At 44.0% G+C, this 26684-nt stretch overlaps 1 protein-coding gene across 1 annotated transcript in view; it reads left to right on the top strand.

Moving 5' to 3' along the window:
• Positions 1 to 26684, top strand: part of TBK1 (TANK binding kinase 1) — a 45903-nt gene that overhangs the window by 15993 nt on the left and 3226 nt on the right. Inside the window, exons 5-20 of the mRNA XM_084759998.1 lie at positions 3076 to 3257; positions 4675 to 4835; positions 6708 to 6818; positions 11816 to 11995; positions 13770 to 13966; positions 15389 to 15447; positions 15775 to 15866; positions 17814 to 17915; positions 19468 to 19546; positions 22359 to 22480; positions 22571 to 22647; positions 23516 to 23555; positions 24242 to 24343; positions 24459 to 24555; positions 25198 to 25304; positions 25484 to 25555. Coding sequence (XP_084616124.1) covers positions 3076 to 3257; positions 4675 to 4835; positions 6708 to 6818; positions 11816 to 11995; positions 13770 to 13966; positions 15389 to 15447; positions 15775 to 15866; positions 17814 to 17915; positions 19468 to 19546; positions 22359 to 22480; positions 22571 to 22647; positions 23516 to 23555; positions 24242 to 24343; positions 24459 to 24555; positions 25198 to 25304; positions 25484 to 25555 — 1780 coding nt within the window. The remainder of the gene's footprint in view (positions 1 to 3075; positions 3258 to 4674; positions 4836 to 6707; positions 6819 to 11815; positions 11996 to 13769; positions 13967 to 15388; positions 15448 to 15774; positions 15867 to 17813; positions 17916 to 19467; positions 19547 to 22358; positions 22481 to 22570; positions 22648 to 23515; positions 23556 to 24241; positions 24344 to 24458; positions 24556 to 25197; positions 25305 to 25483; positions 25556 to 26684) is intronic.

The raw sequence follows: 26684 nt of genomic DNA, 5'->3' as shown, positions 1-26684 counted from the left end.
CTTCAGGACTTGAGAGACGGCTCAGCTGTTGGGGCACTGGCTGCTTTTTCAGAGGACCCAGGTTCAATTCCCAGAACCCACATGGCAGCTCAACAACCATATGTAACTGCAGTCTCGAGGAATATAGTGCCTTTGTGGCCTCCACAGACACCAAGGATGCATTTGGTGTAGGTACACTTGCACGCAAAGTACCCATACATAAAATAAATAAAGATTAAAACCACAACTTATTTGAGACAATAACTGAAAAGAGAGCCCACAGACAGAAGTGTTTGCAGATCACACTTAAGATGTGCTGTCCAGATACCTATCAGAAAGACAGGTTTAAAGTTTGTGAAAGGGTTTGACCAGACATTTATCAAAAAGAAAGGGTAGACTGATGTTCAGCAAGTATTTTAAGGAGTGTTCAACATCATTATTACTAAGGAAATTCTCATGAAATGCCACTTCTTACCATGAGGCTCCAAAGACCGAGAGCAAGCATTGGAAAGGATGTGGAGAAGCAGTTCTGGCATGCACTGCTGTGGGCTTGTAAAGTGGTACGGCCCTTTAGGAAATAGTTCGACAGTTCCACAAGAAGACTAAATATAAAATAACTGTATGCTGTGTCAATTCTGATAGGCATACCAGAAGAATTAAAAACATATCCACACAAACATTTACATATCTGTTGTAGCATTCATTATTCATAATAGCTAAAAAATAAAATCAAGGCAACCCAAATATCAACTGACAAATAGATAGGATGTTTTATATCCATATAATGAAATATTATTCATTCATGAAAAGAAATGAAGCCACAGGTGGTGAGGCCAGTTCGTATGTCCAGCATTAAGAAGTAAAGGCAGCAGGATCAGGAGTCCAGGGTGTCCTCTGTTACATACAAGTTCAAGGCCAGCTCTGCAACACAAGATCCTGTCTTTAGAAAAATACACATAGCCACACACACGTCACACAGACTGTTGTAGATTGGATTTTGCCGCTGTGATAAACAACAGCAGCTGGGGAGGGGGTGTGTTTGTGATCTCCTGATCACAGCCATTGCTTAGGGAAGCCAAAGCAGGAATTGAAACAGAAACACCGCTGACTGGCTTGCTCTCCGATTTCAGTTACTGTTCTCATACCTCCCAGGGCCACCTGACCTGGGGCAGCACTGCCCACAGTGGGCTGGGCCTTCCACGTCACTCGGCAATCAAGAAAATACCACAAGCATGGCTAAAGGTCAATCTAATGGAGGCATTTACCAACGGAGGTTCCCTCTTCCTGGTCAAGTTGGCAAAAACTAACTACACGTACATACCAAAAATGAATACTTTTATTTTTTTCTCTCGAGACAGGGTTTCTCTTTGTAGCCTTGGCTGTCCTAAACTCATTTTGTAGACCAGGCTGGCCTCGAATTCACAGCAATCTGCCTGCCTCTGCCTCCCTAGTGCTGGAATTAAAGGCAAACACACCACACTCGGCCATGAATAAAGTTCTTAATCAAAAAGTAAAGAGATGAGATCTTGACACATGCTAAAATGTGGGTAAATCTTAAAAGTGTACAGAGTGAAAGAAGCAAGAGACAAAGGATCACAGTGTCATCTCATTCACATAAATGTACAGTCAGTCCACAAAAACAAAAAGCAGGTGAATGACTGTCTTACCGTGCGAGAGTACCTACCAGTGGCTGCAGAGCTGCTCTGACCAGGCACAAACAGCTTTTATTTGAAGCGTGATAAAAATATTGTGATGTTAATGGTGGCAGTTATACAACTCTGTTAAAAATTATTGAATGGTATAGTTTTTAAAAATGAATGGCAAGTGATATGAAGCACGTGTGTTTGTGTGTATGTGTATTTCAATAATTTTTTGGGGTTTTTTTTAAGATTTATTTATTTATTTATTATGTATACAGTGTTCTACCTGCTTGCTAGAAGAAGGCATCAGATCTCATTACAGATGGCTGTGAGCCACCATGTGGTTGCTGGGAATTGAACTCAGGATCTTTAGAAGAACAATCAGCGCTCTTAACCTCTGAGCCATCTCTCCAACCCCCAGTTCTGTTATTTTCTTAAAAGACTAGTGAAGAGTCAGATGTTTGAGAAGGCCCGGCTGGTGGTCCATGCCTGTGATCTCAGCTGATGGCCCTGCCTGTAAGCCAGGCAACTTAATTCTGGCAGCATCAATGCCTTTGCCCTGAAGACAAAAACACAGACTGGGAAGCACTGACCATAAGAAGCACAACATAAGAGAACAAGGGTCACACTATGCCCTACTTTTGCTACTTTTGAAAAATAATCTATTTAATTTTATGTGCATTGGTGTGAGGGTGTCCAATCACCTGGAGTTGGAGTTACAGTTGTGAGCTGCCATGTTGGTGCTAGGAACTGAACCCAGGTCTTTTGGAAGAGCAGACAGTGCTCTTAACTGCTGAGCCATCTCTCCAGCTCCTAACTGGCTTTGTTTTGTTTTAAACTGTTTTATATATGTTGATGCCAACTTCTTTTTGTAACATTTTTTTTCCCAAAGTAAAATAAGTATAAAACAAGAGCTGGACATGGTGGCACACAGCTTTAATCCCAGCACTCAAAGAGGCAGAAGCAGGTGGATCTCAGTTCAAGGCCAGCCTGGTCTACAGAGTGAGTTTCAGGACAGCCTAGGCTGTTACACAGAGAAACCATCTCAAAAAACAACAGCAAAAATGTGTAAAACTGGTGAACACTGGGCATCTTTCTGGGATCTTATCATTTTGTCTGTATCACCAGAGATAGTTCAGGACGCCATGGGCTTACGACTCTTTTGTTCATTGGCCTAGTAGTTATCAGAGACAGCACACTTCCGTGGGCCCTAGTTCTTATCTAAAACTCCTTGTGGTTGAAGCATGACATTGTGCATACACACATTTGTGCTGGAGTGTGGATGTATGTGATGTGGGTGTTTATAGAGAGGGGTCTGTTTCTTAGAATAAAAGGAGGCAATGCACACAACAACGTAAGTTAGAGTGTGTATGAATGCGTCAGGTCCCGGAGTCTGAGACGCGCTACGGATGGAGGCCTGCATTGTGATTTGTTTGTTCTGTGTTTACTGCCAAAGTGGGTGGGATGAACCACCTCCGAGAGAATGGCATCGTGCACCGCGACATCAAGCCAGGAAACATCATGCGTGTCATAGGGGAGGACGGACAGTCTGTGTACAAACTCACAGACTTCGGTGCCGCTAGAGAGCTAGAGGATGATGAGCAGTTTGTGTCGCTGTATGGCACCGAAGAGTACTTGGTAAGTCACACAGTACTGATAGTTTCATTTTAATAACCGGATAATGTATTGCACATGGAGTTACGGGTCACAGGCCTATAAAATATTATATAAATTTATGACAAACACTCAGCTTCCTATTCTTATGAATATGGTATGCATGAAGGGAGTTAAGAATTGATTTCTAAGCCAGGTGGTGGCGCACACCTTTAGTCCCAGCACTCAAGAGGCAGAGGCAGGCAGATTGCTGTGAGTTCGAGGCCAGCCTGGTCTACAAAGTGAGTCCAGGACAGCCAGGGCTACACAGAGAGACCCTGTCTTGAAAAACAAAAAACAGAGAAAGAATTGATTTCTAAGTGTACTGCAATTTTCTACTGGGCAGTCTTAGAGGGTGTCCCAGTTGTGGTGACTCACAGCTTGATCCCAGTACTTGAGAGGCAGAAGCAAGAGTATAGGTACAAGTTCAAGGCCAGCCATGTCTATATAGAACATTCCAGGGCTAGAGAGATGGCTCCAGTGATTAAGAGTACTGGCTGTTCTTCCCAAAGGTCCTGAGTTCAATTCCCAGCAACCACATGGTGGCTCTTCTGATGTGCAGGCAGAACACTGTATATGTTATACATACATACATACATACATACATACATACATACATACATACATACATCTTTAAAAAAGAATGTCCCAGGTAAGCCAGGGCTATGGAATGAAACCCTACCTCAAATCAACAAAAAGCCAGCAGCAAAAATTCTTGGTTGTTTATGGGTATATACTAATGCAGTGGATTTTTGTGTGTGTTTGTGCATTGGTGTTTTGCCTGCATGTGTGTCTGTGTGTCAGCTCAGATGCCCTGGAACTGGGATTACAGACTCTTGTGAGCTGCCATGTGGGCGCCGATGCCCCCTGGAAGAGTAGCCAGCGCTCTTAACCACTGAGCCACCTCTTTAGCGGTGCAATGGGTTTGTGTGCAGAGAAGGCACCTGAAGATTGAGAAACGTCTGGCCAGGAGAGGTCCAGAGGCCCCTTTGGGCTCAGGGCAGTGAGGCGAGGGACGTTTTGCTTTGGTAGGAAGCAGCAGATTGGAAAATTGCTGGATAGGGGTTGGGGTCAGTTAGAATTATTGAGCTTAAATTTTTTATTGCCTCTATTTTTGGGGGGAGGCATGCACATGCCGCAGCACCCTTGTAGAAGTCAGAGGACAGCTGGTGGTAGTCACCGCTCTCCTTTGCCATGTTTGTCTCAGAGGTTAGACTCAGGGGTCACTGGGCTTTGTCACAGGCACCTTTATCCACTGAGCTGTCTTCCTCCAGCCCAAAATAGTCTTTTGAGAATGGAAAAGTGAAAGTCTGAGGAAATCATGATAGGACTTCTAGCACTGTTGAGTACTCGGTTTTTTATTATACTTAAGTCATAAGCTCATAATGTTTTTCTCTTTCAGCACCCGGACATGTATGAGAGAGCAGTGCTGAGGAAAGATCATCAAAAGAAATACGGGGCTACAGTTGACCTTTGGAGTATTGGGGTGACATTCTACCACGCAGCTACTGGATCGCTGCCATTTAGACCTTTTGAGGGGCCTCGGAGGAATAAAGAAGTGATGTAAGTGGCTTCTAAAATTTATATGTGTTTATACATAAACACACACACACACACACACATATATACTATCTTGTTTCTCCATATGTTGGAGAAAATGAAATTGATGAAACTAATGAAGACTGGCTTTTTCTGATACTTAGGCTACCTGGATTTTACTAAGAGTGCAACCCGCTAAGAATGTTGGTGTAATTTTCCAAATCATGTTTAAATGTGCACAGAGTATAAACAGTCCTTCGTCTCAGATCCGTTGTTATGTATGTGCTGTTTTCTGAGTTTTGCTTAAGCAGATTTCATTTCTCTGTACCACTTTGTGTGCTTGTCACCTCTTTTCTGTGCAGCTGAAACAACAACAACAAAAACCAATATACTTCTCTAGAGAAATAGAACCAAGGAAATTTATTTCTTACCTTCCACTGAACTGATTGATCACTGTAAAAATGACATTTTGGCAGTAATTTTGTCTCTGTTGTTAGAGGTTCCATCCAGAGAGAAAGCATTTCTGTAGTGTAGTCATATACATTTAACATTCATATTTTATGTGTATAAGTGTTTTCCTGGATGTATGTCTGTGTACCTGGTACCTGGCCAGAGGATGGCCTGGAACTGAGACCACAGATGGTTGTGAACAGTGCTGTCCGTGCTGGGAACTGAACCCAGATCCTGTCCAAGATCAGTCAGTGTTCTTGCTTGCTGAGCCACCTCTCCAGCCCCACAGCACTGTATACATATATATGCTGCCATATTATTGGAGAAATGAATAATACACAAAGCCATGGATAGTAAATAAACAAACAAAAAAATCAAGAACAAGATAGAGAAATTTTAGTTTGGTTTGGTTTTTGGTTTTTCAAGACAGGGGTTGTCTGTGTAGCCTGGACTGTCATGGACTCACTTTGTAAACTAGGCAGACCTCAAACTCATAGAGATCCACCTGCCTCTGCCTCCGGAGTGCTGAGATTACAGGAGTGCACCACCACGTCTGGCTAATTTTGGTTTAATTTTAAAACATCTCTTGAGGCAGAAACTATGGCTGCCTCAATGAAAGAAAGAGCAGTCTCTATCCATCAAATTACTGATCAGGTCTAGTTTTTTAAAAACAAAAAATACAGTGATTTGCTCAGAGCACGTTTGTTTAGATGATAAACTAAAAATTATCCAACATGAACACTGTCCTCTGGCTGATGTGAGATACTGCCTATTGATGCTGAATGCTTTCATGCAGGTAAGTCACTCTTACAGGGAAGACAGGTGCTGAGACCTACAGCCCGGCTGCCCTGACTCACTGCACACATCCTCACCTTCCCTGTGTCCCCGCCAGCCTGGCCCTGCTCACATCTTAGTATCACACTCACCATGTGGCTTTTCATATTAGAGCATCTGTTCCTACATGTGTGTGAGCTTTCAGACTGTGCAGAGGCTTTTTCTGGTACTGTGCTGTGTGTAGTTTTATCCCCCTTCTACGGCTCATTTTGCAGTGACTTTATAGTCTGCGTGTCCGTGCCTTTGGACAATATGGTAAAAAGGACGAGGAGCTGTTTATGGTCTAGCCATACTCAGTGATGTCACTTTCTTTGTGATTGCCCCATTTTTTCAGGTGGAAAGTTGATGTATTTGTTGTGAACATCAGGATGCTGTTCATGACACTCTGGGCTCCCAAATGAAAATTAATTATGGCATGTAGATAGCATTTGTACAGCTGCCGTTCCCTTCGGTCAGAGTCAACATGTTTGGATTGTTTCATGCACCCTGTTGCTATCACAGCGTTTGCTCTCGCAGACGACTGTAGGCACAACTGAAGAACACTTGTGCCGGGTCGCTAATAGGCCGTGCAGTAATGCCTGCTTTCCTTATTCTGCTGCTCTTTCTCCCAAGGTACAAAATAATCACTGGAAAGCCCTCAGGTGCGATATCTGGAGTGCAGAAAGCAGAAAATGGGCCAATTGACTGGAGTGCAGACATGCCTGTTTCTTGTAGTCTTTCTCGGTAAGTGTAGTGTGCCTGACTCTTAGCCTTTGGCACCTAGTGCTGAAACTTCTGTGTCTGAAAATCCTAAAAACATTCAAGTATTTAAGCATATTTTCAGGGTTGTCTTTGTTTGTTGTTTCTGTCGGTTTTGTTTTTTGAGGCTTGCTCTGTAGCCCAGGCTAGCCTTCAACTCAGTATGTGGCCCAGACTGATAATCCTTCTGCCTCTACCTCCCACAAGCTGGGATGACAGGCATGGACTATCACTTCTGAATTTTTATGTTTATTAGGTTCAACCACTTGATTTTCTGCATTTGGTGTGATGTAACCATTCTGAGCTGAGCTTCAGGGATCACTTCCTGCGGATATAGGGCATGTGTTCTTAAGATTAGGTCTCATGTGTCTTGAAATTCTTTTCAAGCTGGGTGCAGTGGTGCCCACCTGTAATCCCAGCACTAGGGAGGCAGAGGCAGGCAGAGCTCTGTAAATTCAAGGCCAGGCTGGTCTACAAAGGGTTTCTATGTCTAGTCCTGCTGTCCTGGCTTTGTAGATCAGGCTATCCTCAAACTCATAGAGATCCACCTGCCTCTGCCTCCCTGAGTGCTGGGATTAAAGGTGTGCACCACCACGCCTGGCTGTACTAAGGACTTTTATGCTGATGGCACCACCACGCCAGGCTCTACTGAGGACTTTTATGCTGATGGCACCACCACGCCAGGCTCTACTGAGGACTTTTATGCTGATGGCACCACCACGCCCGGCTGTACTAAGGACTTTTATGCTGATGGCACCACCACGCCCTGGCTCTGCTGAGGTCTTTTATGCTGATGGCACCACCACGCCTGGCTCTACTAAGGACTTTTATGCTGATGGGCCACAGATAGTGGTGTAACTAGAAGTAAGGTTTTAATTGGACTTACACCAGTTTAATATCCTCCGTATTTAAAAAGAAATATCCAGATTGTTAAAAGAATGGAAAATCAGCATTACTAGGCCTGGCATGGTGGTGCTCACCTTTAATTCCAGTACTTGGAAGGCAGAGGCAGGAGGATCTCTTGTGAGTTCAGTACCAGTCTGGCCTATATAGTGAGTTCCAGAATAGTGAGAGCTACATAACACGAGACCATGTCTCAGAAAATAAGGTGGAAGGAAGGAAGGAAACAAACAAACATGACTAGTACTTTTTCCAGCATTTCAAATGTTTGCAAGGTCTTAATTTAGCAGCCAGAACTCTAAAAATTATGTTGTCAGATTATCACAAAGAAAGAATTGATTAATAGAAAATTAAAAGTAGCTGGGCGTGGTAGTAATACACCTATAATCGCATCACTCAGGAATCAGAGCTGGAGGAGCACCACAAGTTCAGGGCTAGCCTGGGCTTCATTGTTCTAGCATGGCCAGAGCTACATAGCAATGAGACCCTGACCCCAAAAAATAAACAAACTGACTAAGTAAAAAAAAGCCAGGTGGTAGTTCATGCCTATAAGCCCAGTATTTGGGAGGCAGAAACAGGAAGATCACCATGGGTTGAGGCCAGCCTGGGCTACATAATGAGTTTCAGGATTACCTGAGCTACTGAATGAGACCCTGTCTCAACCCTCCTTCACACCTCTCCAGGAAAAATGAAAGTTTCATATTTCACCTTTTTAGACATTTTCTGACATAAACTTGTGTTATGGCCGGGCATGGTGGCGCACGCCTTTAATCCGAGCACTCAGGAGGCAGAGGCAAGCATCACTGTGAGTTCGAGGCCAGCCTGGTCTACAAAGCGAGTCCAGGACAACCAAGGCTAACACAGAGAGACCTTGTCTCAAAAAACAAAACAAGAACAAAAAACAAACACACAAAAAGCTGTGTTATGTAACTAGATGAGCCAAAATAAGTGTGTTGTGTTGGAGTGTTGAATAATTATTAAAGTGGCAGTTATAAATAAGAGACACAGAAACCTGTTGGATTTTTTTTTAAGATTTATTTATTTATTTATTATGTGTAGAGTCTTCTGCCTGAATGTACACCTGCAAGCCAGAAGAAAGCATCAGATCACATTATAGATGGTTGTGAGCCACCATGTGGTTGCTGGGAATTGAACTCAGGTCCTTTGGAAGAGCAGGTGGCACTCTTAACCTCTGAGCCATCTCTCCAGCCCCACCTGTTAGATTTTTAATAAGCCTTAATGCACTTAGGCTGGGCAGATGTTAACCCTCTAAGCTATCTTGTCTACCAGGCAAAACCCCCATAAATAGTTGCACTTGTTCTCCATTTGGGCTGCTTCTCTCCTGTCAGGTCAATCCTCAGAGCAAGTTGCTGCTCTCCGCAGGTGCTCCTGGTCCACTCCCCACGGCCCCCTGCTCCTGCGTCCTCTCTGGCAAAGTGTACACAACATCATTAGTAAAGATCTTGGGGGGACAAGCAATTAACATTTGAATGCATAGTAGCTCAAGATCAGCCCCAACATTGGCGAGCGGAATTTCACAGTTACAGTGATTTGTGTTATTTTGATTTAGGAAATATTACCCCTAAGAGAATCTGGTAGAGTGTAAAGGGCTCAGGCAGGAGCCTGTGCCAGTTAATTACTGCACTGCAGTGGTCACTCTACTGAGCTGCAGGCAGCCGGTGTGTTCCCAGAGGGAGGCAAACCTCATCCACAGCAGCTTTCCGCAGAGAAATCTTCATCAGAGTTCCTAGATCTCAGAAGGAGCTTTGAGTGACTTTTGTTTGTATTAAATAGTAAAGACTTTAAGTTCCTCAAGTGAGCAATGAAAACTACTAAGCGAAATGCTATGACCTGAGAAAAGGTTAGCCATGCTCCTTCCTGTGTGCCAGCCAGCACTGGATAGCAACAGAGGAGTCCACCTCACTGTTGAAGTGACGACGAGCTGGCTGACTCTGTAGTTGAAGGTTACCATGTGTGCAGGTCAGAGCTCACTGCCTCTGTGCTCTCAGGCTGTGCTCTCAATTTGCTCTTTCCGTTACTCAGTTCACTCTTCTGTTTCCTCCACTTGATGTAACCCTGCTTCCTGGCACCCCAGACAGCTACTGTCATGCTGGAACTCCCAGACTGGCATTTGCATGGTCTGGGTGCTCAGTAGCTTGCTTTCTCAGATGGTTAAGCACCCCTAGCTTTGCTCTGGATTAGCTACTGTATGCTGCTACCCAACAAGCTTGGCTAGGTCCTTACAATTGTCTCTCCTCCCACCTGGAGGAGGTGGGGCATCAGAGAGGAATGGTCCGTCCTCACACCAGGGAGAGTAGATGCCTAATGGACAAAGTTTGTAAATTGTCTCCCAGTAGACAAGGATTGTTTCAGTGCCTGTCCCTTGCACATTTAAATGTTGGGTTACAAGAGAGAGAACCCTAACCTAGCTGCTTTAAGTGAAAAGTATTAGAGGTCCCACCACTGGAGAGATATTTTATTTGAACATTTATTGAAAGGCTGAGTCAGCAAGGCGTAGTGGTGCACACCTTTAATCCCAGCACTCAGGAGGAAGAGGCAGGCGGATCTCTGTGAGTTTGAGGCCAGCCTGGTCTACAGAAGTCCAGGACAGCCAGAGCTCTGTGTGACAGAGAAACCCTGTCTCAAAAAACAAAACAAAACAAAACAAAGAGGAAAAAAAAAAAGGCTGAGTCAGAGCAAGTTGGTCTGGAGCTTCAGATTTTTAAGTATGTGAACATTTTAGCCAGAGGTTTTACCATGTTGAGTTAGCACAAACTGGCCACTAGATTATCCTAGCAATTTTACTTCCCAAAGAAACACACTAAAGGGGCTGTATATAAAATACATTTTGGAGTGCCATATTGCAAGGACATTAAAGGCCCCTTGCTGGAAGCTGAAGAGCATCTTACTCTCATGTGCTCCTGGTTCTGGCCAGCTGATCTCACCTGGGTAGTCCTTCATGTCCACGATGTGTTTGGGAAAGTGAGGGAAGACACAGGAGTGAAACAAAGGCAGCAATGCTTAGCAGGTCAGATAACATGCTGCAGCCCTTAGGTCATTGGCAAGGGGTATCAGATAAAGGTAATCTGGCTTTCTGGAAAGTTGGCAAGTTTAATTTTTTAAAAATCTAAAAATGTAAGTTCAGCATTAAAAGTCCTATGATGTTCATAACTTGAACATTGACATAATACCAGAAACAGAAAATTTCATACATTATTTCATGTGCAACCAGAATGTGGACTCACTAAAAAAACTGCAAAATCCATCAAGCCATGTATATTATAGATATGTGAAAGGGATTTTGCATTTGGACCTGGATCTAATCCCCACAATAATCACATGGGTACAAATACCCCCAAATCCTTGGAAAACTCTAAAGCTCAAACATTTCTGGTTCCACATGTTTTAGATAGAGGATTTGCAGCCTATAAGAAAATAGCAATTTATCTTAATCTGTGCTCTATTGCTGTGAAGAGACACCATGACCAAGGCAACACTTTTATAAAAGAAAGCATTTTACTGGCTTACAGTTTCAGAGGGTCAGTCCATTTTCATTGTGGCAGGGAGCGTGGTGCTAGAAAAGTAACTAAAGGCAGAGAGAGGGAGGAAGGGAGAGGGAGGGAGAGAGAGAGAGAGAGAGAGAGAGAGAGAGAGAGAGAGAGAGAGAGAGAGAGAACACAAAGCAACGCCTTCTAAGTTTTTGAGATTGTCCCCCTCCGTGGACTAAGCATTCCAATATATGAGCCTGTGGGGCCCATTCTTTTTTTTTTTTTTTTTTTTTTAGATTCATTTATTTATTATCAATACAATGTTCTGCCTGCATGTATATCTGTATGCCCAGAAGAGGGCACCAGATCTCATTACAGATGGTTGTGAGCCACCATGTGGTTGCTGGGAATTGAACTCAGGACCTTTGGAAGCGCAGCCAGTGCTCTTAACCTCTGAGCCATTTCTCCAGTGCATGGGGCCCATTCTTATTCAAACCACCACACATTTTCTTTGATTTGTTTTTTCTTTGCAGATATGGTGGCTTTACACTGTGACACTTTCTCTTCAAGTACCTTTTTTAAATACTATTTCAGGGGTCTTCAGGCACTGCTTACCCCAGTCCTTGCAAACATCCTGGAAGCTGACCAGGAGAAGTGCTGGGGCTTTGACCAGTTCTTTGCAGAGACCAGTGATGTGCTTCACCGCATGGTGGTCCACGTGTTCTCGCTGCAGCAGATGACAGCGCATAAGATTTACATTCACAGCTACAACACGTAAGTGCTCCGTGCTCTTCTCCTGTCTGTGACTGTGTAGCGTGATAAACATCTCCTAGACCCGAGAGCAAACAGTGTCTCCCTGGGAAAACTAAGTTTAAGTGTTAGTAAGATCCAAATCACTTATTGGAAATGAAACGGGTTAATTTTCTTAAATGCACAGGTAAGTTCTTTTGTACTTAACCTGCAAGTCTCACAGAGCTAATTCTATGACTTGTACTGATAACACTGAGCTATTTTATTGAAGATACTGCCCTCTTTACAAACAAAAGCCTAATTCTTAAATGTAGTGGAGTTTTAAATTAAGTGGAGTTTTCTTACAGTTAGCAGGAAACATTTTATGGATACTGAAGAAATATTCTACATTTGTTTTGCATAAATCAATACATACCATGTGATTGTTTTTTTAGATCTTATATAGTACGATTGCATGTAACTAAATACACACCTGCATGTAAAACTAAGGAAAGAGCTAGGTGGATTGCATCAAAGTAAATAGATACAGTGGTGACGGTTTACTACGTTGCGGGTGCTGCCATGGAAGAAACTGGGTGGAGGGTATGAGCATCTGCTGGTTATTTCTTACAGCTGCATGGGAATTCTGTCATGAATGAAGAAGCTGTGTGTGGCGATCTGGTTTATAATCCTAGTACTTGGGAGCTAGGGGCAGGAGGATCACCACAAGTTAAAAGCCAGCCTGTTCTACAAAGAGTTCTAGGCCAGCCAGTGCTGTATAGTGAGACCTGGCCTCAAAAAACAACCCCTCCCCCAAAAAATAACGAGTCAGATTCACCCTTTGGACCTCAGTCTGTGTGACAACACTGAGATAGCAGTTTTGCTATCTCAGAAAATTCATGGAAAGGGGCCTACAGAGTTGGCTCAGGGGTTACGAGCACCAACAAAGACCTGGGTTTGATTTGCAGTACCTGCATGGTGGCTCACAGTTGTCTGTAACTCTCTCTTCCAAGGGATCTGGCCTTTCCTGGTGTACCAGACATAAATGTAGGCAAAACATTCATACTCATACAAGAAAAAAAATTTTTTTAAGTTGTGGGATTTTTTTGTTTGTTTGTTTTTAGTTTATGAAAAGGAAATGTAGCTAGCTCAATAAAAGTGTCTGTTGAAGCGAGGCCCGGTAGCCCACGCCTTTAATCCCAGCACTCAGGAGGCAGAGGCAGGCAGATGTAGATGAGTTTGAGGTCAGCCTGCTCTATAAAGTGAGTTCAGGAAAGCCAAGGCTACACAGAGAAACCCTGTCTCGGCAAACAAAAACAAAAACAAATGTTGTGCATGCTTAAGGCCCTGACTTCAACCCTAAGCACCAAAAACTGAAAAGAAAAGAAATACAGTTTAGATAAAATATTTAGATATTAGATTTAGATATTGCTCTTTGCATGTTTAAGTCACCTGATTGTCAACATAAAGATAGATAGGGTCAGGTAATAAGGAATTCCTGTTTCTATACAGTATTAACAAGCAGTGTTTATCAGAACTGTCCGTGTTTTAGGATCACTTATAAATGAGTGGTTGCACCGGATGTGGTGGCGCACGCCTTTAATCCCAGCACTTGGGAGGCAGAGGCAGGTGGATCGCTGTGAGTTTGAGACCAGCCTGGTCTACAAAGTGAGTCCAGGACAGTCAAGGATAGACAGAGAAACCCTGTCTCGGAAAAAAAAAAAGCAAAACAAAACAAATGAGTGGTTGCTGCAACATTAAGTTTCACCTCTGGTTCTATCCACATCCTGTCGTCCTTTCTTAAACTTCTCTCACACAGTGCTGCTGTATTCCATGAGCTGGTTTATAAACAAACCAAAATTATTTCTTCAAATCAAGAACTTATCTACGAAGGAAGACGCTTAGTCCTAGAGCTCGGAAGGCTAGCTCAGCACTTTCCTAGAACCACAGAGGAGAACCCCATCTTTGTCATAAGCCGGGAACCCTTAAACACCATAGGACTGAAGTATGAAAAAAGTAAGTTGGGAACTTTTTTTTTGTCACGTTTTAAATGGCCATTAAAAAACAAACGCACGCCTCTTGCATAGATGTAGCAGATGTGTGCCTGGTCTCACGCGATCCCTCAACAGTTGCACAGCTGGAGCAGGGCCTTCTGACTCTGGTGCCTCCCTGACTGGGCTGCCTTGTCTCACCTCAGTGGGAGAGGAGCTGCCTAGCCCTGCAGACTTACTGTGCTAGGGCAGGTTGGTACCCATGGGAAGCCTCCCCCTTCTCTGAGGAGAAAGAAAGAGGGAGGGATGTGTGAGGGAGGGATGTGTGAGGGGAAGTACCGGGAGGAGAGGAGAGTGCTGCAGTCAAGGTGGAAACCTAGGTTCATGAAGTCCACACTGAGCCTTTGAGGGTTTTTTGTTCGTGGTTTTATTGTTGGTTTTTGTTGTGTGTTTTTTTCTCAAGACAGGGTTTCTCTGTGTAGCCTTGGCTGTCCTTGACTCAGTTTGTAGACCAGGCTGGCCTCAAACTCACAGTGATCCACCTGCCTCTGCCTCCGTAAGTGCTGGGATTAAAGGCGTGCGCCACCACACCCCGGCCTGTTCACATTGATCGTAATGTAAAACTTTCTATAAGTATTAAAATTCATAAAATAGTTTATAAAGATTACAAATTTTAAAAGCCTCATAATTTTCTTCAATAATTTGATTTGTGAAATGTGGTTTGTCATGTTTTACTATAACTTCTTTTAGTGTTTTGGTAACTCCCAAAATAAGATTTCTATCATAAATTTCAGCAATTATTTGTTTTACTCAGTGTATACAGTACATTCTGCCATTCTTTAGAATTTAATTAAAAATTACATCTATATCTTACAAATTATTTAATTTGTCCTACTGGTGGGGGAAAAAAGAGTTACCCAGGATTTTGCATCCATTTGAGATTTTAATATTAAATTTAGATTGAAAGACAAGTATGGAGTTCATTGTATTAAATATATTTAACAACAACAGAAAAATGAGGCTGGTGAGATGGCTCAGTGGGTAAAGTGCTAATCATGAGAGGCTGGTGCCCAAGGTCAGTCTCAGCCCCTGTGAGTGAAAGGGAGCCACGCCCTCATCTTGTTCTCTGGCTTCACACAGTGCCAGAGTGTGTGTGCACGTAAATGAGCAGGCTGGCCCCCAAACTCTGACAGTGCTAGGGCCACAGGCACAAATAGCCACCCCACTCCCAGCTTTGTACATGGGTGCTGTGTCTGAATTTAAGCCCTCACGAGAGCTCATACCCACCAAGCCATCGCCCAGCCTCCTTCTTTCTAAACCTAGGGCAAGTACCTTAGAGAATTGCCTCTTGTATGTGTAATGCAGACGGTCTGCTTGCCGTATAGAGAGTAAAGTCATTTGTCCAAACATCTTTGTTTCTGATTTTGTCTTTTACTTTATATTTCAGTTTCCCTACCTAAAGTACATCCACGTTATGATTTAGATGGTGATGCCAGCATGGCCAAGGTTAGTATTTTATTGAATTTTCAGTAGGTGAAGTTATAACTATATTGTGTCTCTATATATGACTTAGGAAAATATTTATTTAAAGTATTACTCATTCTAAATAGTTTTAGATTTTTTTTCTTTCTTGAACTCAATAAAAGGGAATATTCTCCATTGAAACATGTTTTTATATGTTAAGGATTGAAATGTTTATTGTAGTTATATCCATCTTGCTTTTAGGCACTGGTAATTTATTTACCTGATGAAAATATGGAAGCCTGAATACTTTTTGTAAAAGTTTCTGTTACTTTGTCCACTATCAGCAGCAAATACTTTGTTTTTCACCAGGCAGTGACGGGGGTTGTGTGCTACGCCTGCAGAATTGCCAGCACCCTGCTGCTCTACCAAGAGTTGATGCGGAAGGGGGTCCGGTGGCTGATGTAAGTAATAGACTGCAGCCCAAGAAGCAAGATACATGAGCAGCACGTGATCAGAACCCACACTTTCTTAACAAAGCTGGAGACATGGTGGCACAGGCTTATAATCCCACAACCGAGAAGGCAGAGGCAGCTAGGTCACTCAGCCTTGCTGGCCAGCCAGCCTACTTGGCAAGTCCCCGGTCTCAGAGAAAGACCCTTCTGAAAAAGAAAGGTGGATGGTGCTTGAGGAAAGACGCTGGTGGCTAACCAATGGCCTCCACCTCACTCCTACCCCACACACCCCCCCACACACTCCTCACACAGAATGTGTATGATTTGGGTCATTTTTTCCTTAACTTTTTGTGGCTTATGAAGGTCATCTTTCCATCTGGTCAGGCAAATGGATCTTCTTTAAGAACCGTGCTGTTGTTAACTGTGCGTCCTGCAATTACGCAGTGTGACCTTGATGCCAAAGGCCACCAGGGAATGCTTTCGTGGTCTCCTCTCGCTGCAGTTCCTGGGGGCCTAATGCTTGTCACAGTCTGTGTATGCTTACACCCACACCGTTCATCCTTGCGCAGACATGGGTGGACTTGGTGCCGTTCTGGTTCCTGGCTCTGGTTTTTTATCCTGGAGCTCATCGTGTAGCCCAGGCTGGTCTTAAATTCCTGATCTTTCTGCCTCCACCTCCCAGGTGCTAGCACTACAGGCTTTTTCCTCCTGGCTGGCTTTAGGGTTCTTTCCTGTGGCTACTGTCCACTTTCATATGGTCACAGGCTATTGCAAAAAGCTTAGCACTGGGGGTGGCTTAGTGTGGAAGCTGGTTCTTGGTGGATGTCTAGAAGAAATTAAATGTGCCAAATACAAACGGCATCCATTTTTCCTGTCACTGGTCAGTGGCTCGATGCTTTTGATTTTTTGTTTGCTTGTTTTGCTTATTATAGTCTAAGTTTAATAGAAAAAAAAATGTTTTTCTTGTGTCAGGTTCTCTTTGGAGGATCTGTCCAGGTGTCAGGCTTCAGTGGCCACATGTGATGTCCTCTTTGTCTTGTATTTGTATAACTCTAAAAGTGATTCTTAGGTAATTAAAAATAAAAATGAAAATAAACAGATTTTAGGCCTTGATTGCTGATCACTATTGTTATCCAGAGGCCTTTTTATTATGTATTCACCACGTCATCCTCTTTCAGAGATCACACATGTGACATAAGCAGCAAAATTAACTTAATGACTCAAATGTTACATGACTGTTTGTATAACTGTAGGTTAGTGTTTGATCCTTAATGTAATTTTAGTGCCTTGGGTTTCTAAACTTTAACCTAATTAATGCTGATAGTCTGTGAAGTATAAATGCCCCAGCTATATAAAAGGCACACAGATTGTTTTGTTTTGTTTTGTTTTTCAAGACAGGGTTTCTCTGTGTAGCCCTGGCTGTCCTAGATTCGCTTTGTAGACCAGTCTGGCCTCAAATTTATAGAGATCTGCCTGCCTCTGCCTCCAAGTGCTTGGATTAAAGACGTGCACCACCACACCTGGCTCATACAATTGAGCCCACCACGAGAAGATAAAAGCATGGCACAGAAATGCTTTTATTAGTACCCTAAAAAAAATGCCTAAAAATTTTGACATTTAAAATTTACAAAATGGCTGGGCAGTGGTGGTGTATGCCGTTAATCCCAGCACAAAAACCAAAATAAATAAATAATAAATAAAATTTACAAAATGTGAGCTGGGCATGGTGGCCAACCCTGTAATCCCAGCACTCTGGAGGCAGAGGCAGGTGGCTCTCTGTGAGTTCGAGGTCAGCCTGGTCTACAAAGTGAGTGAATCTAGGACAGCCAAGACTACACAGAAATCCTGTCTCAAAAAAAAAATTTATAATGAAATGTGTTTTAAATAGACTTCCATAGTAATTAGTGCTAGTCCAAAAATAATACTTAAACTAAGGGAAGTAACATTATTTTTCAGTGAATTAGTTAAAGATGATTACAATGAAACTGTTCACAAGAAGACAGAAGTTGTGATCACATTGGATTTCTGCATCAGAAACATTGAGAAGACTGTGAAAGTGTGAGTAGATGCATCCTGGCAGGAGCTGAGGGAACGTGCCGCAGAGTGTCTGTTTTAATTATCTTTAACACAGTGGGGCACGGCATGCAGGGCCTGTTCACAGCGTGGCTGGGCTCAGTGGATGTTTTTCCCACACAAGAGAACACGAGTTCCTCCTACAGAATTAGCCCCATCATTTTGGTGGCGTTGTCCCCCACTTTTCCCGAGTGAAAAGGCAGTGGAGTAGGGCCAAGGCCACCCCTTACCTCTCTTGGGAGACAGAGGTGGGCCAGAAATAGCAGCAGCTTCTGGAGCGGCCTCTTGAGGGTGTTTTTGGATTTTAGGAACAACAACTTTTGGAGCCAGTGAGATGGCTGCGTGGGTCAAGGTGCCAACTGCACAAGCGTGATGACTGCAGTGCTAGCTCCAAAATCCACAGAAGGCTGGCGGGAGGGCCAGGCGCAGGCTGCTCTGACCTCCGCATGCGCACTGTGGCGTGTGCAGCCCTGCCCCATGCATGCACATTAATAGGTTTTAAAAAGTCACAGAATTTTAGCAATGACTTTTGATTTTTTCTTACTATTCTATGAATGTATTTTGTTGCAGCTGGGTGGTGGTAGCTCACGCCTTTAATCCCAGCACTTGGGAGGCAGAGGCAGGCGGATCTCTGAGTTTGAGGCCAGCCTGGTCTACAAAGCGAATCCAGGACAGCCAGGGCTGTTCCACAGAAGAACCCTGTCTCCAAAAAAAAAAAAAATAGTGTTTTGTTTCAATGATAACTTAAATGGCCTTTTACATTATACTATTTGTACAGCAGGGAAATATAATAAATTCAGTTAATATGTATACATTTATGATATATACATATATAATTCTGAAAGATGGTATTTTCTTTTTTGTTTATTTTTGTTTTTTGAGACAGGGTTTCTCTGAACTCTCTTTGTAGACCAGGCTGGCCTCAAACTCACAGAGATCTGCCTTCCTCTGCCTGCCGAGTGCTGGGATTAAAGGCGTGCGCCACCACGCCCCGTTGTTATTTTCACCATTATCTTGACATTACATGAGTCAAAATTAATTTCCCTTTTCTATTGGATCCTAATCTATACATTTATAATGGACGTACAGATGTCCTGATCCTCAGCGCATGCTACCCCAGACTCCAGTCCCAAAGCACACTACCTAAGCACTGCTGTTCCGGGACAGTTCTTCCCATGAGGAGATCACTGCTACGTAACTGAAGACTGGGTAGCATACGCAGCGTGGATCCGCAGGAAGAGGGGCAGGGCCTGTCCTAGGCTGGAAGGGGTAAATGGCATCTGAGTCCACAGAACTGCTCAGAATGGTATGAAGCTGAAAACAGGAAATACTTGTCCACCATTGTCCACCAGCCCGAAATAAAAACCACAGATAGAGGAGCAGCAGCTATTCAGGAAGGCAGTAAAGATTTCTTAGGAGTTCTTGGCATATAGATCTTGATTAAAATTTTTACTCAGTGAATATGATAATAAACTTCTAAAAACCTGTATTTGTTGCGCCCATTCATTTGTTTCCTGTGATGTATTTTTTCATACAGATATGAAAAGTTGATGAAAATCAACCTAGAAGCAGCAGAGTTGGGTGAAATTTCAGACATACATACCAAACTGTTGAGAGTAAGTACTGGGCAGCCGTGACAGCTACGGGCCACGGTCTGTCCCTCTGTCCTCTGCTGCTGAGAGCTAACATACGCCTCCTGAGAGCAGCGTTACCTCTAAAGCTCTGTGGAGAAGAGCCGCCTTTCCCCAAATCTTATTCTGTGCCTTGCAGCTCTTTGCACTGTTTTCAACACAGCACATGGATCTGGTCTCTCCTACCTCCCTCCCACCCCACATTTGCTGCAATTTTGGTTTGCTTTGTTTTTAGTGCTTACTGCCTGTGGTAATAAAGGAAATTTATAATGTGGTTCTGTAGGATGCACTCAAATGTAGGTGCTTCCACTTGCTAGAAATAACTGCAACTCCAGAAATGCCCGATCTCTTAAAAAAGAGAAAGGCTTGGAACTCTCAGGCAGTGAGTCATTTCTATACCTAAAAAAGGCAGTAAGGACACAAAATAGGAGATGACTGTGAGAGCTGCTTGCTACTCCCTGGCTGCCCCTGTGTACCCAGAGGCTCCTGGTGGCTACATAAGAGCCTTTAAAAAGACTTGTATTATTGCTCTGTGTGTGTGTGTGTGTGTGTGTGTGTGTGTGTGTGTGTGTGTGTGTGTGTGTGCGCGTGCAGGTGTCCATGTGCCTTGAACCCCTGTGGAGCTGGAGTTACAGGCAGCTATGAAGCCACCTGATGTAGGTGCTGGGAACTGAACTCTAGTCCTCTGGATGCTCTCTAACCACTGAGCCATCTCCCCAGCCATCATCAGGCCTTTATTAGCTCTTTGTATCGTTGGTTTCTCTCTCTCAAAAATGGCAGCCTTTCTATCTAAATCTCATGGGTTGTCGTGCAGTTAAATGAGAGCAGAATACTGTGTGCCTGTAGGCCTGTGTCCTTCAAGGGACTCATAAAATAGGTGTTAAATTAGAGTGTAGAAGACGGCCCACTAGACAGCTCAGTGGATAAAGACACTTGCTGCTGAGCCCAATGCCCTGAGCGATCCCCACAATCCTCCTGAGAGAGGAAGAACACAAGTCCATGAACTATCTGACCACCACACATATGCTGTGGCATGTGTACACCACACACATACGTAGAAAGAAAGAAAAGAAAGACAAATCTTTCTCAAGCTGTTCTTTAATCTACTCTTTCCTCTCTTTCATAAATCATTTTTGCTCAGTTGTTTACAAGTATTGAATTATTACTCCTTTTTATGGGACATTTTGTGAATATTATCTGGAGTTATTTGTTGATACTCCAGTAATTTCTTGCATTCCTATAATTTGTTAAATAAAATATTTTATATAAATTTTTTAAAAAGAAAATGTAATTTAAAAGAGAATTTTTTAAAAACTTTTTTTTTTTTTTTTGGTTTTTTTGAGACAGGGTCTCTCTGTGTTAGCCTTGGCTGTCCTGGACTCACTTTGTAGACCAGGCTAGCCTTGAACTCACAGTGATCCGCCCGCCTCTGTCTCCTGAGTGCTGGGATTAAAGGCGTGCGCCACCACGCCCGGCTTTTAAAAGAGAATTTTAATTAAGGGACTTTGAAGCTGGGGATTGAATAGCTTGGTTGGTAGGACCTGCGTTGAGTCCCCCAGAACCAGTATGGTTTGGTGCACACTTATAATCCCAGGGCTAGAGAGGGAGCCCCTAGGGTTTACTGCCAACCTCTTAGCCTATTTGGTGAGTTCTGATCATAGGGGGCCCACAGGTTGACCAAATTGCACATCGATTACATATGTATAGGAGGTCTAGGTCCAGCCATGCATGTTCTTTGGTTGGTGGTTCAGTCTCAGTGAGCCCCATGGGCCCAGGTCTTCTTGCGGTGTCCTTGACCCCTCTGGCTCCCTCCATCCTTCCTCTTACTCTCCACAGAACTCCCCGAGCTCAGCCTTCTGTTTGGCTGTGGGTCTCTGCATCTGTTTCCATCAGCTGCTGGATGATGCCTCTCAGGAGACAGTTATGCTAGGCTCCTGTGTGCAAGCATAGCAGAGGATCATTAACAGTGTCAGGGGTTGGCGCTCTCCCAGGGGTGGGCATTTGGATCCCTTTCCCCTAGCTGGGCTGCCTTGTCAGGCCTCAGTGGGAGAGGATTTGCTCAGTCCTGCTGTGACTTGGTTTCCCAGGATAGGTTGGTACCCACGGGGGCCTGGCCTTCCCTGAGGAGAAGGGGATGAGGGAGTGATGGAGTGTGATGGTGGGACTGAAGGAGAGGAGAGATGGGGCTGTGGTCAGGCTGTACAGTGATGAAATGAGTTACTGACAAGAGGGCTGCGGGCCCAGAGGAGTGACACCCACGGTTGTCCTCTGCCTGCTCATGCTGCACACAGATGCAGGAAACTTAGTAACAGCTCAGCTCTCTCTGTACATCGGGTTGCTCTTTAGTTCTTTTCCGTAGCTTTAGCTCCAGAGCAGTGGTTTTCCAAAGGAGGAGTCATATGCTGTGAAGTTTAGTGCCTTGCAGTCAGCAGTATTTTTAAGTAAGATAGAAAATGTCAGAGTGCATCATAGGTTATAAGTCACTGTTCTGTGAACCTTTTACCTTATTTACTTACACACTTTAAGTGATATTTAAGACATTGGCGGGGGAATTTAGTAGATAAAATGATTTAAAAGTCAGAAACAAGGGCAGGAGATGTAGTCCATTATTTCTAATTTTAAAATAGCACATCACCACCCCCACCTCCAAAAGAACGTACTTAAAAGGGTTTTGTGAGTGTCCTCCAGCACTGCCCCACAGGAAAATCTAGAAATCAGTGATGAGGCCGACAGAGACTGTTAGACTGAGCCTCTAGATGGTCGCGGGCATTCTAACCTAATCCGTTCTTCTGTTTAGCTTTCCAGTTCTCAGGGAACAATAGAAAGCAGTCTTCAGGACATCGAGAGCAGGCTGTCGACAGGGGGATCGCTGGCTGACACCTGGGCACACCAGGAAGGCACCCACCCAAGAGACAGGAAGTAGGTACAGCCTCGTGGGCTATCTCTGCTGCTGCTAATTGTTGTTGCACAAATTCCAATAATTTACTTGGGTTTTTCTTCCTTAAATAGTGTAGAAAAACTACAAGTCCTGTTAAACTGCATCACAGAGATTTACTATCAATTCAAAAAAGACAAAGCAGAACGCAGTGAGTAACATTTGCTGTTTGCTCTCCTAGTGCGGAGTTTAGTCCCTGTGCTGTGCTCGGCTGTGGAAGACGTGTCAGAAGTGCTTGAATGAACTAAAAGTTGTTGTCAAGCCAGCTTTCTGCACGTCTTAATCCAAGGTTATGAACCCTGACCTTCTGAGGACTAGGCAGGCAGCACTCAGGGACGGCTGCCTGAAGTCAGCAGCACAGCTGAGCTGGGCTCCTGTCATCCCTGTTTTGCCTAGGCCACACACACTCTTTTTTTTCTTTTTCTCTTTCCTTCTTTCCATTTTCTTTCTTTCTTTTTTTTTATTTTAGGGACAAGATTTCTCTCGGTAGCCCCAGATGTCATAGAACTTGCTCTGTAGACCAGGCTGACTTCAATTCACAGAGATCCCCTGCCTCTGCCTCCTGAGTGCTAATTTTTTTTTTTTTTTTAAGAAAAGCTAGAGATACAAACTTAAGACTATCCTGACAGCCAGGTGGTGGTGGTGCACGCCTTTAATTCCAGCACTTGGGAGGCAGAGGAAGGCGGATCACTGTGAGTTTGAGGCCAGTCTGGTCTACAAAGTGAGTCCAGGATGGCCAAGGCTACACAGGGAAACCCTGTCTCGAAAAACCAAAAAAAAAGAAAAAAGAAAAAAAAAAAGAATATCCTGACTTAAGTTAAGAGTTAATTTTTATTTTAAATCATAACTTTATGCTGATCAAAATAAAGCATCAATGGGTCATAAGTAGCCAGTGGACCCCAAACCTGCTATACCCTCTTCAAATTCTTAGCCTTTCTGAAGCTTTAATCTCAAAAGAAAAATATCACATATGATGTTCAGCTCTCCATTAACAGAAGTATGTTCTTTCCCATTTCCAGGGCTAGCTTATAATGAAGAACAGATCCACAAATTTGATAAGTAAGTGTCCAGGTTCAGTTAAGATTGATTCTTTTTGCTGCTGCTTTTTGACATTTTGACTTTTCTTAAAGTTGAGATTAATTGCAATAATAACTGTCCTTTAGTCTTGCCTCTCGGAGGTTTTCACTGTTGGAGTCCACTCCTCTGGTCCCTGGTCAAGAGAGTACTAGGACGGGAGAAAGGCCTTGTTCTACCCCCTCAGCGGTCTGCCTCAGTGCTGCGCTGAGGAAACAGCACACCCGTCTTAGCTAACTCTAGCTAGTAGGTATTTGGGGCGGAGAGGTGGGTCAGTGGTTAAGAGTGCCTACTGTTCTTCCAGAGGACCAGTTCAGGGCCCAACAGCCTCATACCACCTGTAGCTCCAGCTCAGGTTTCTTTTTTTTTTTTTTTTTAAGATTTATTTATTTATTATTATGTATACAGTGCTCTGCCTGCATGTACACCTGCAGGCAGAGGAGGACATCAGATCACATCATAGATGGCTGTGAGCCACCATGTGGTTGCTGGGAATCGAACTCATGACCTCTGGAAGAGCAGACAGTGCTCTCAACCACTGAGCCATCTCTCCAGTCCCCAGGTTTCTAATTAATTATAAAACCGATGATTTTTGTGTATCTGAAATGTTTTTAGTTGGAGTTAGAAATAGTGAGGTCACATTAAAGCCTCTGGTTATTTCTAATTTGTAGACAAAAACTGTATTACCATGCAACAAAAGCAATGACCCACTTTACAGAGGAATGCGTTAGGAAGTACAACGCCTTTCTGGACAAGTCCGAGGAGTGGATGAGGTGAGTGGATTCGCGTGGGGGATGGGTGGGATGTCTATGCAGGGTAGCGTAAGCGGTCAACTTTGGTGACAGTTTCCAGGATGCCACCTACTGATAAACTCTCCCTGGTTTTCAGGAAAATGCTTCATCTCAGGAAACAGCTGTTGTCACTTACAAACCAGTGTCTTGATATCGAAGAGGAAGTATCCAAATATCAGGACTACACTAACCAGGTACGCCCTCCAGTGCTAAAGAAAAGAGCTTTCCACCGTGAGGGGAAAGGTTCCAATGGTTATGTGTGTGCAGCATGGGCCAGAGAAGCAGCTCCTCCCTGCGGGCTCCAAGAAGGAGCTCGGGGCGGCAGGCTTCGTAGCAGGCACCTTTATTGCCGTAATACCTCACTGGCCCGTCACCCATTTGTTGTTCTTGTTGTTGTTTTTATTCTTCAAGACAGGGTCTCTGTGTTATTGTAGCTGCCCTGGATTCTCTTTGTAGACCAGGCTGGCCTCAAACTCACAGTGATCCTCCTGCCTCTGCCTCCCGCGTGCTGAGATTAAAGGCAAGTGCTACAACACAGGCCTATTTTTTGTTTTTTAAATGTTGGACAATTAAAAACACCTGAGAACTTATCGTTTATTGTTTGTAAGGAAAACTGTTTTAAAGAGTGTTGATTTCAGTACTTTCCGCTGACAGTTTTGAAAACAGGAATTGAAAGCTGGGCCAGGGCTGTACATCCTTGGTCAGGCACTTGCCTAGAGAACACATGTCCCCTGCAGAGTGGGTGCCAGGAGTCGGCTGGCCTTCCTGAAGCTGTAAGTTGACCCTTGATTGGTAGTGTGCACCTCGTCCAGTGACACCTTTGCTTTATGTTGTAGTTGCAAGAAACTCTGCCTCAGAAAATGCTTGCAGCCTCCAGCGGACTCAAGCATGCCATGGCCCCGGTCTACCCTAGTTCTAACACCTTAGTGGAGATGACTCTTGGGTAAGTGGTGTCCTGGGGATTAGAGTGGTGCCACCTGTCTCATCAGTCTGAAACCTTGTTCTTACATTTTCAATTTTTTTGTTGTCTTCTGTGATTGGTACTATTTCATGGCTACTTAGATTATAAAACTAAAACAGTGTGAATATAATTCTGTGTTTACCTTTGCTTTATATATCTAGTATGAAGAAGTTAAAGGAAGAAATGGAAGGCGTGGTTAAGGAGCTGGCTGAGAACAATCACATCTTAGAGCGGTGAGTGATGCGGCCTGGCTGAAGCAGCGCTGACTCTGCTGGCTCTGCTGGAGGCTCTGTCGCTCCTCAGAAAGTGCAGTAGTGAAAGGGAGGAGAGTCCCCAGCTCTCTCTCCGCATATTGGGGAACTTGGGATGCCCTTGGACATTGATTTTGTTGTTTTGTTTTCTTTTGCTTTTGACGGGGTCTTTGTAGCTCTGGCTACTCCTCACTATGTAGACCAGGCTGGCTTTGAACTCAGAGATACCTGCTTGCCTCAGCCTCCTACTGCACCTGGATTGATGTTTGTATTTAATAGAATAGCGTGCTTATTTGACTCTGTGTGAGGATCTATCTTCTTCACATGAGTTTTCCAATTGGGGTTTCAGAGTTGCTCTTAAGACTCCAGCGGTCTGACTGGTGCTGGGCAGCTGGCCTACCCGCTCTCTGCACACCTCCCTTTATGTACTGAAGAGGAAAACGACGTGGCATCCTAAGGAACGAGCTTGTTTGTCCTAACAGCGCAGCACAGTCCAGGCACACTGATGTGATACCTGTATGTTGAGGAATGGTTGTCTCCCATGGCTAAACTCAGAGCAGGAACCTCATTTTCAGTAAACCTGTGTTCCTCAGGGTGCAGCAGTCTCAGAGAGGACAGTGCTCATGGCCGGGTGACGTGACGCTGGTGCCCAGCAGAAGCGGGCCTCCAGTGGATCTGTCATGCAGTGCCAGCTGCTAGAAATGCCTCAGCTTTGCTTTGGTTTTGAAGTAAATTTTGGTTGCTGTGTACTCAGAAGCCTTTTTGCTGTGCTACTTTTTGTGGCCCCTCCCCCACCCTGCCCCATCCCATATTCAGTTACATGAGGAAAATGTTTGGAACCAGAAGTGTTTGAGACACCAGGATTTGTCCAGATAATGAGATGTGAAGATGAGGCCCAAACACAGGCCCAACACTTACCTCTGTTTCATACACGCCTTACACACGAGCTGAAATACTTTCATACAGTGTCTCAGTGTGCCTGCACTGTACGTGCAGCTTGCCCATGAGGGCTGCTGCAGAATTTTCATCTTACAGCCACTTGTCTGTAGTCAGAGGTTGCAAATTCGGGATGTTTGTCCCATAGTGAACAGTGGGACTAGTGAGAATATTG

The sequence above is a fragment of the Acomys minous genome (genome assembly GCF_964271855.1).
Source record: "Acomys minous genome assembly, chromosome: 15".
NCBI classification, from domain to species: Eukaryota; Metazoa; Chordata; class Mammalia; order Rodentia; family Muridae; genus Acomys; species Acomys minous.
The sequence above is the reverse complement of the archived record's forward strand: the minus strand, read 5'-3'. Positions and strand labels throughout refer to the sequence as shown.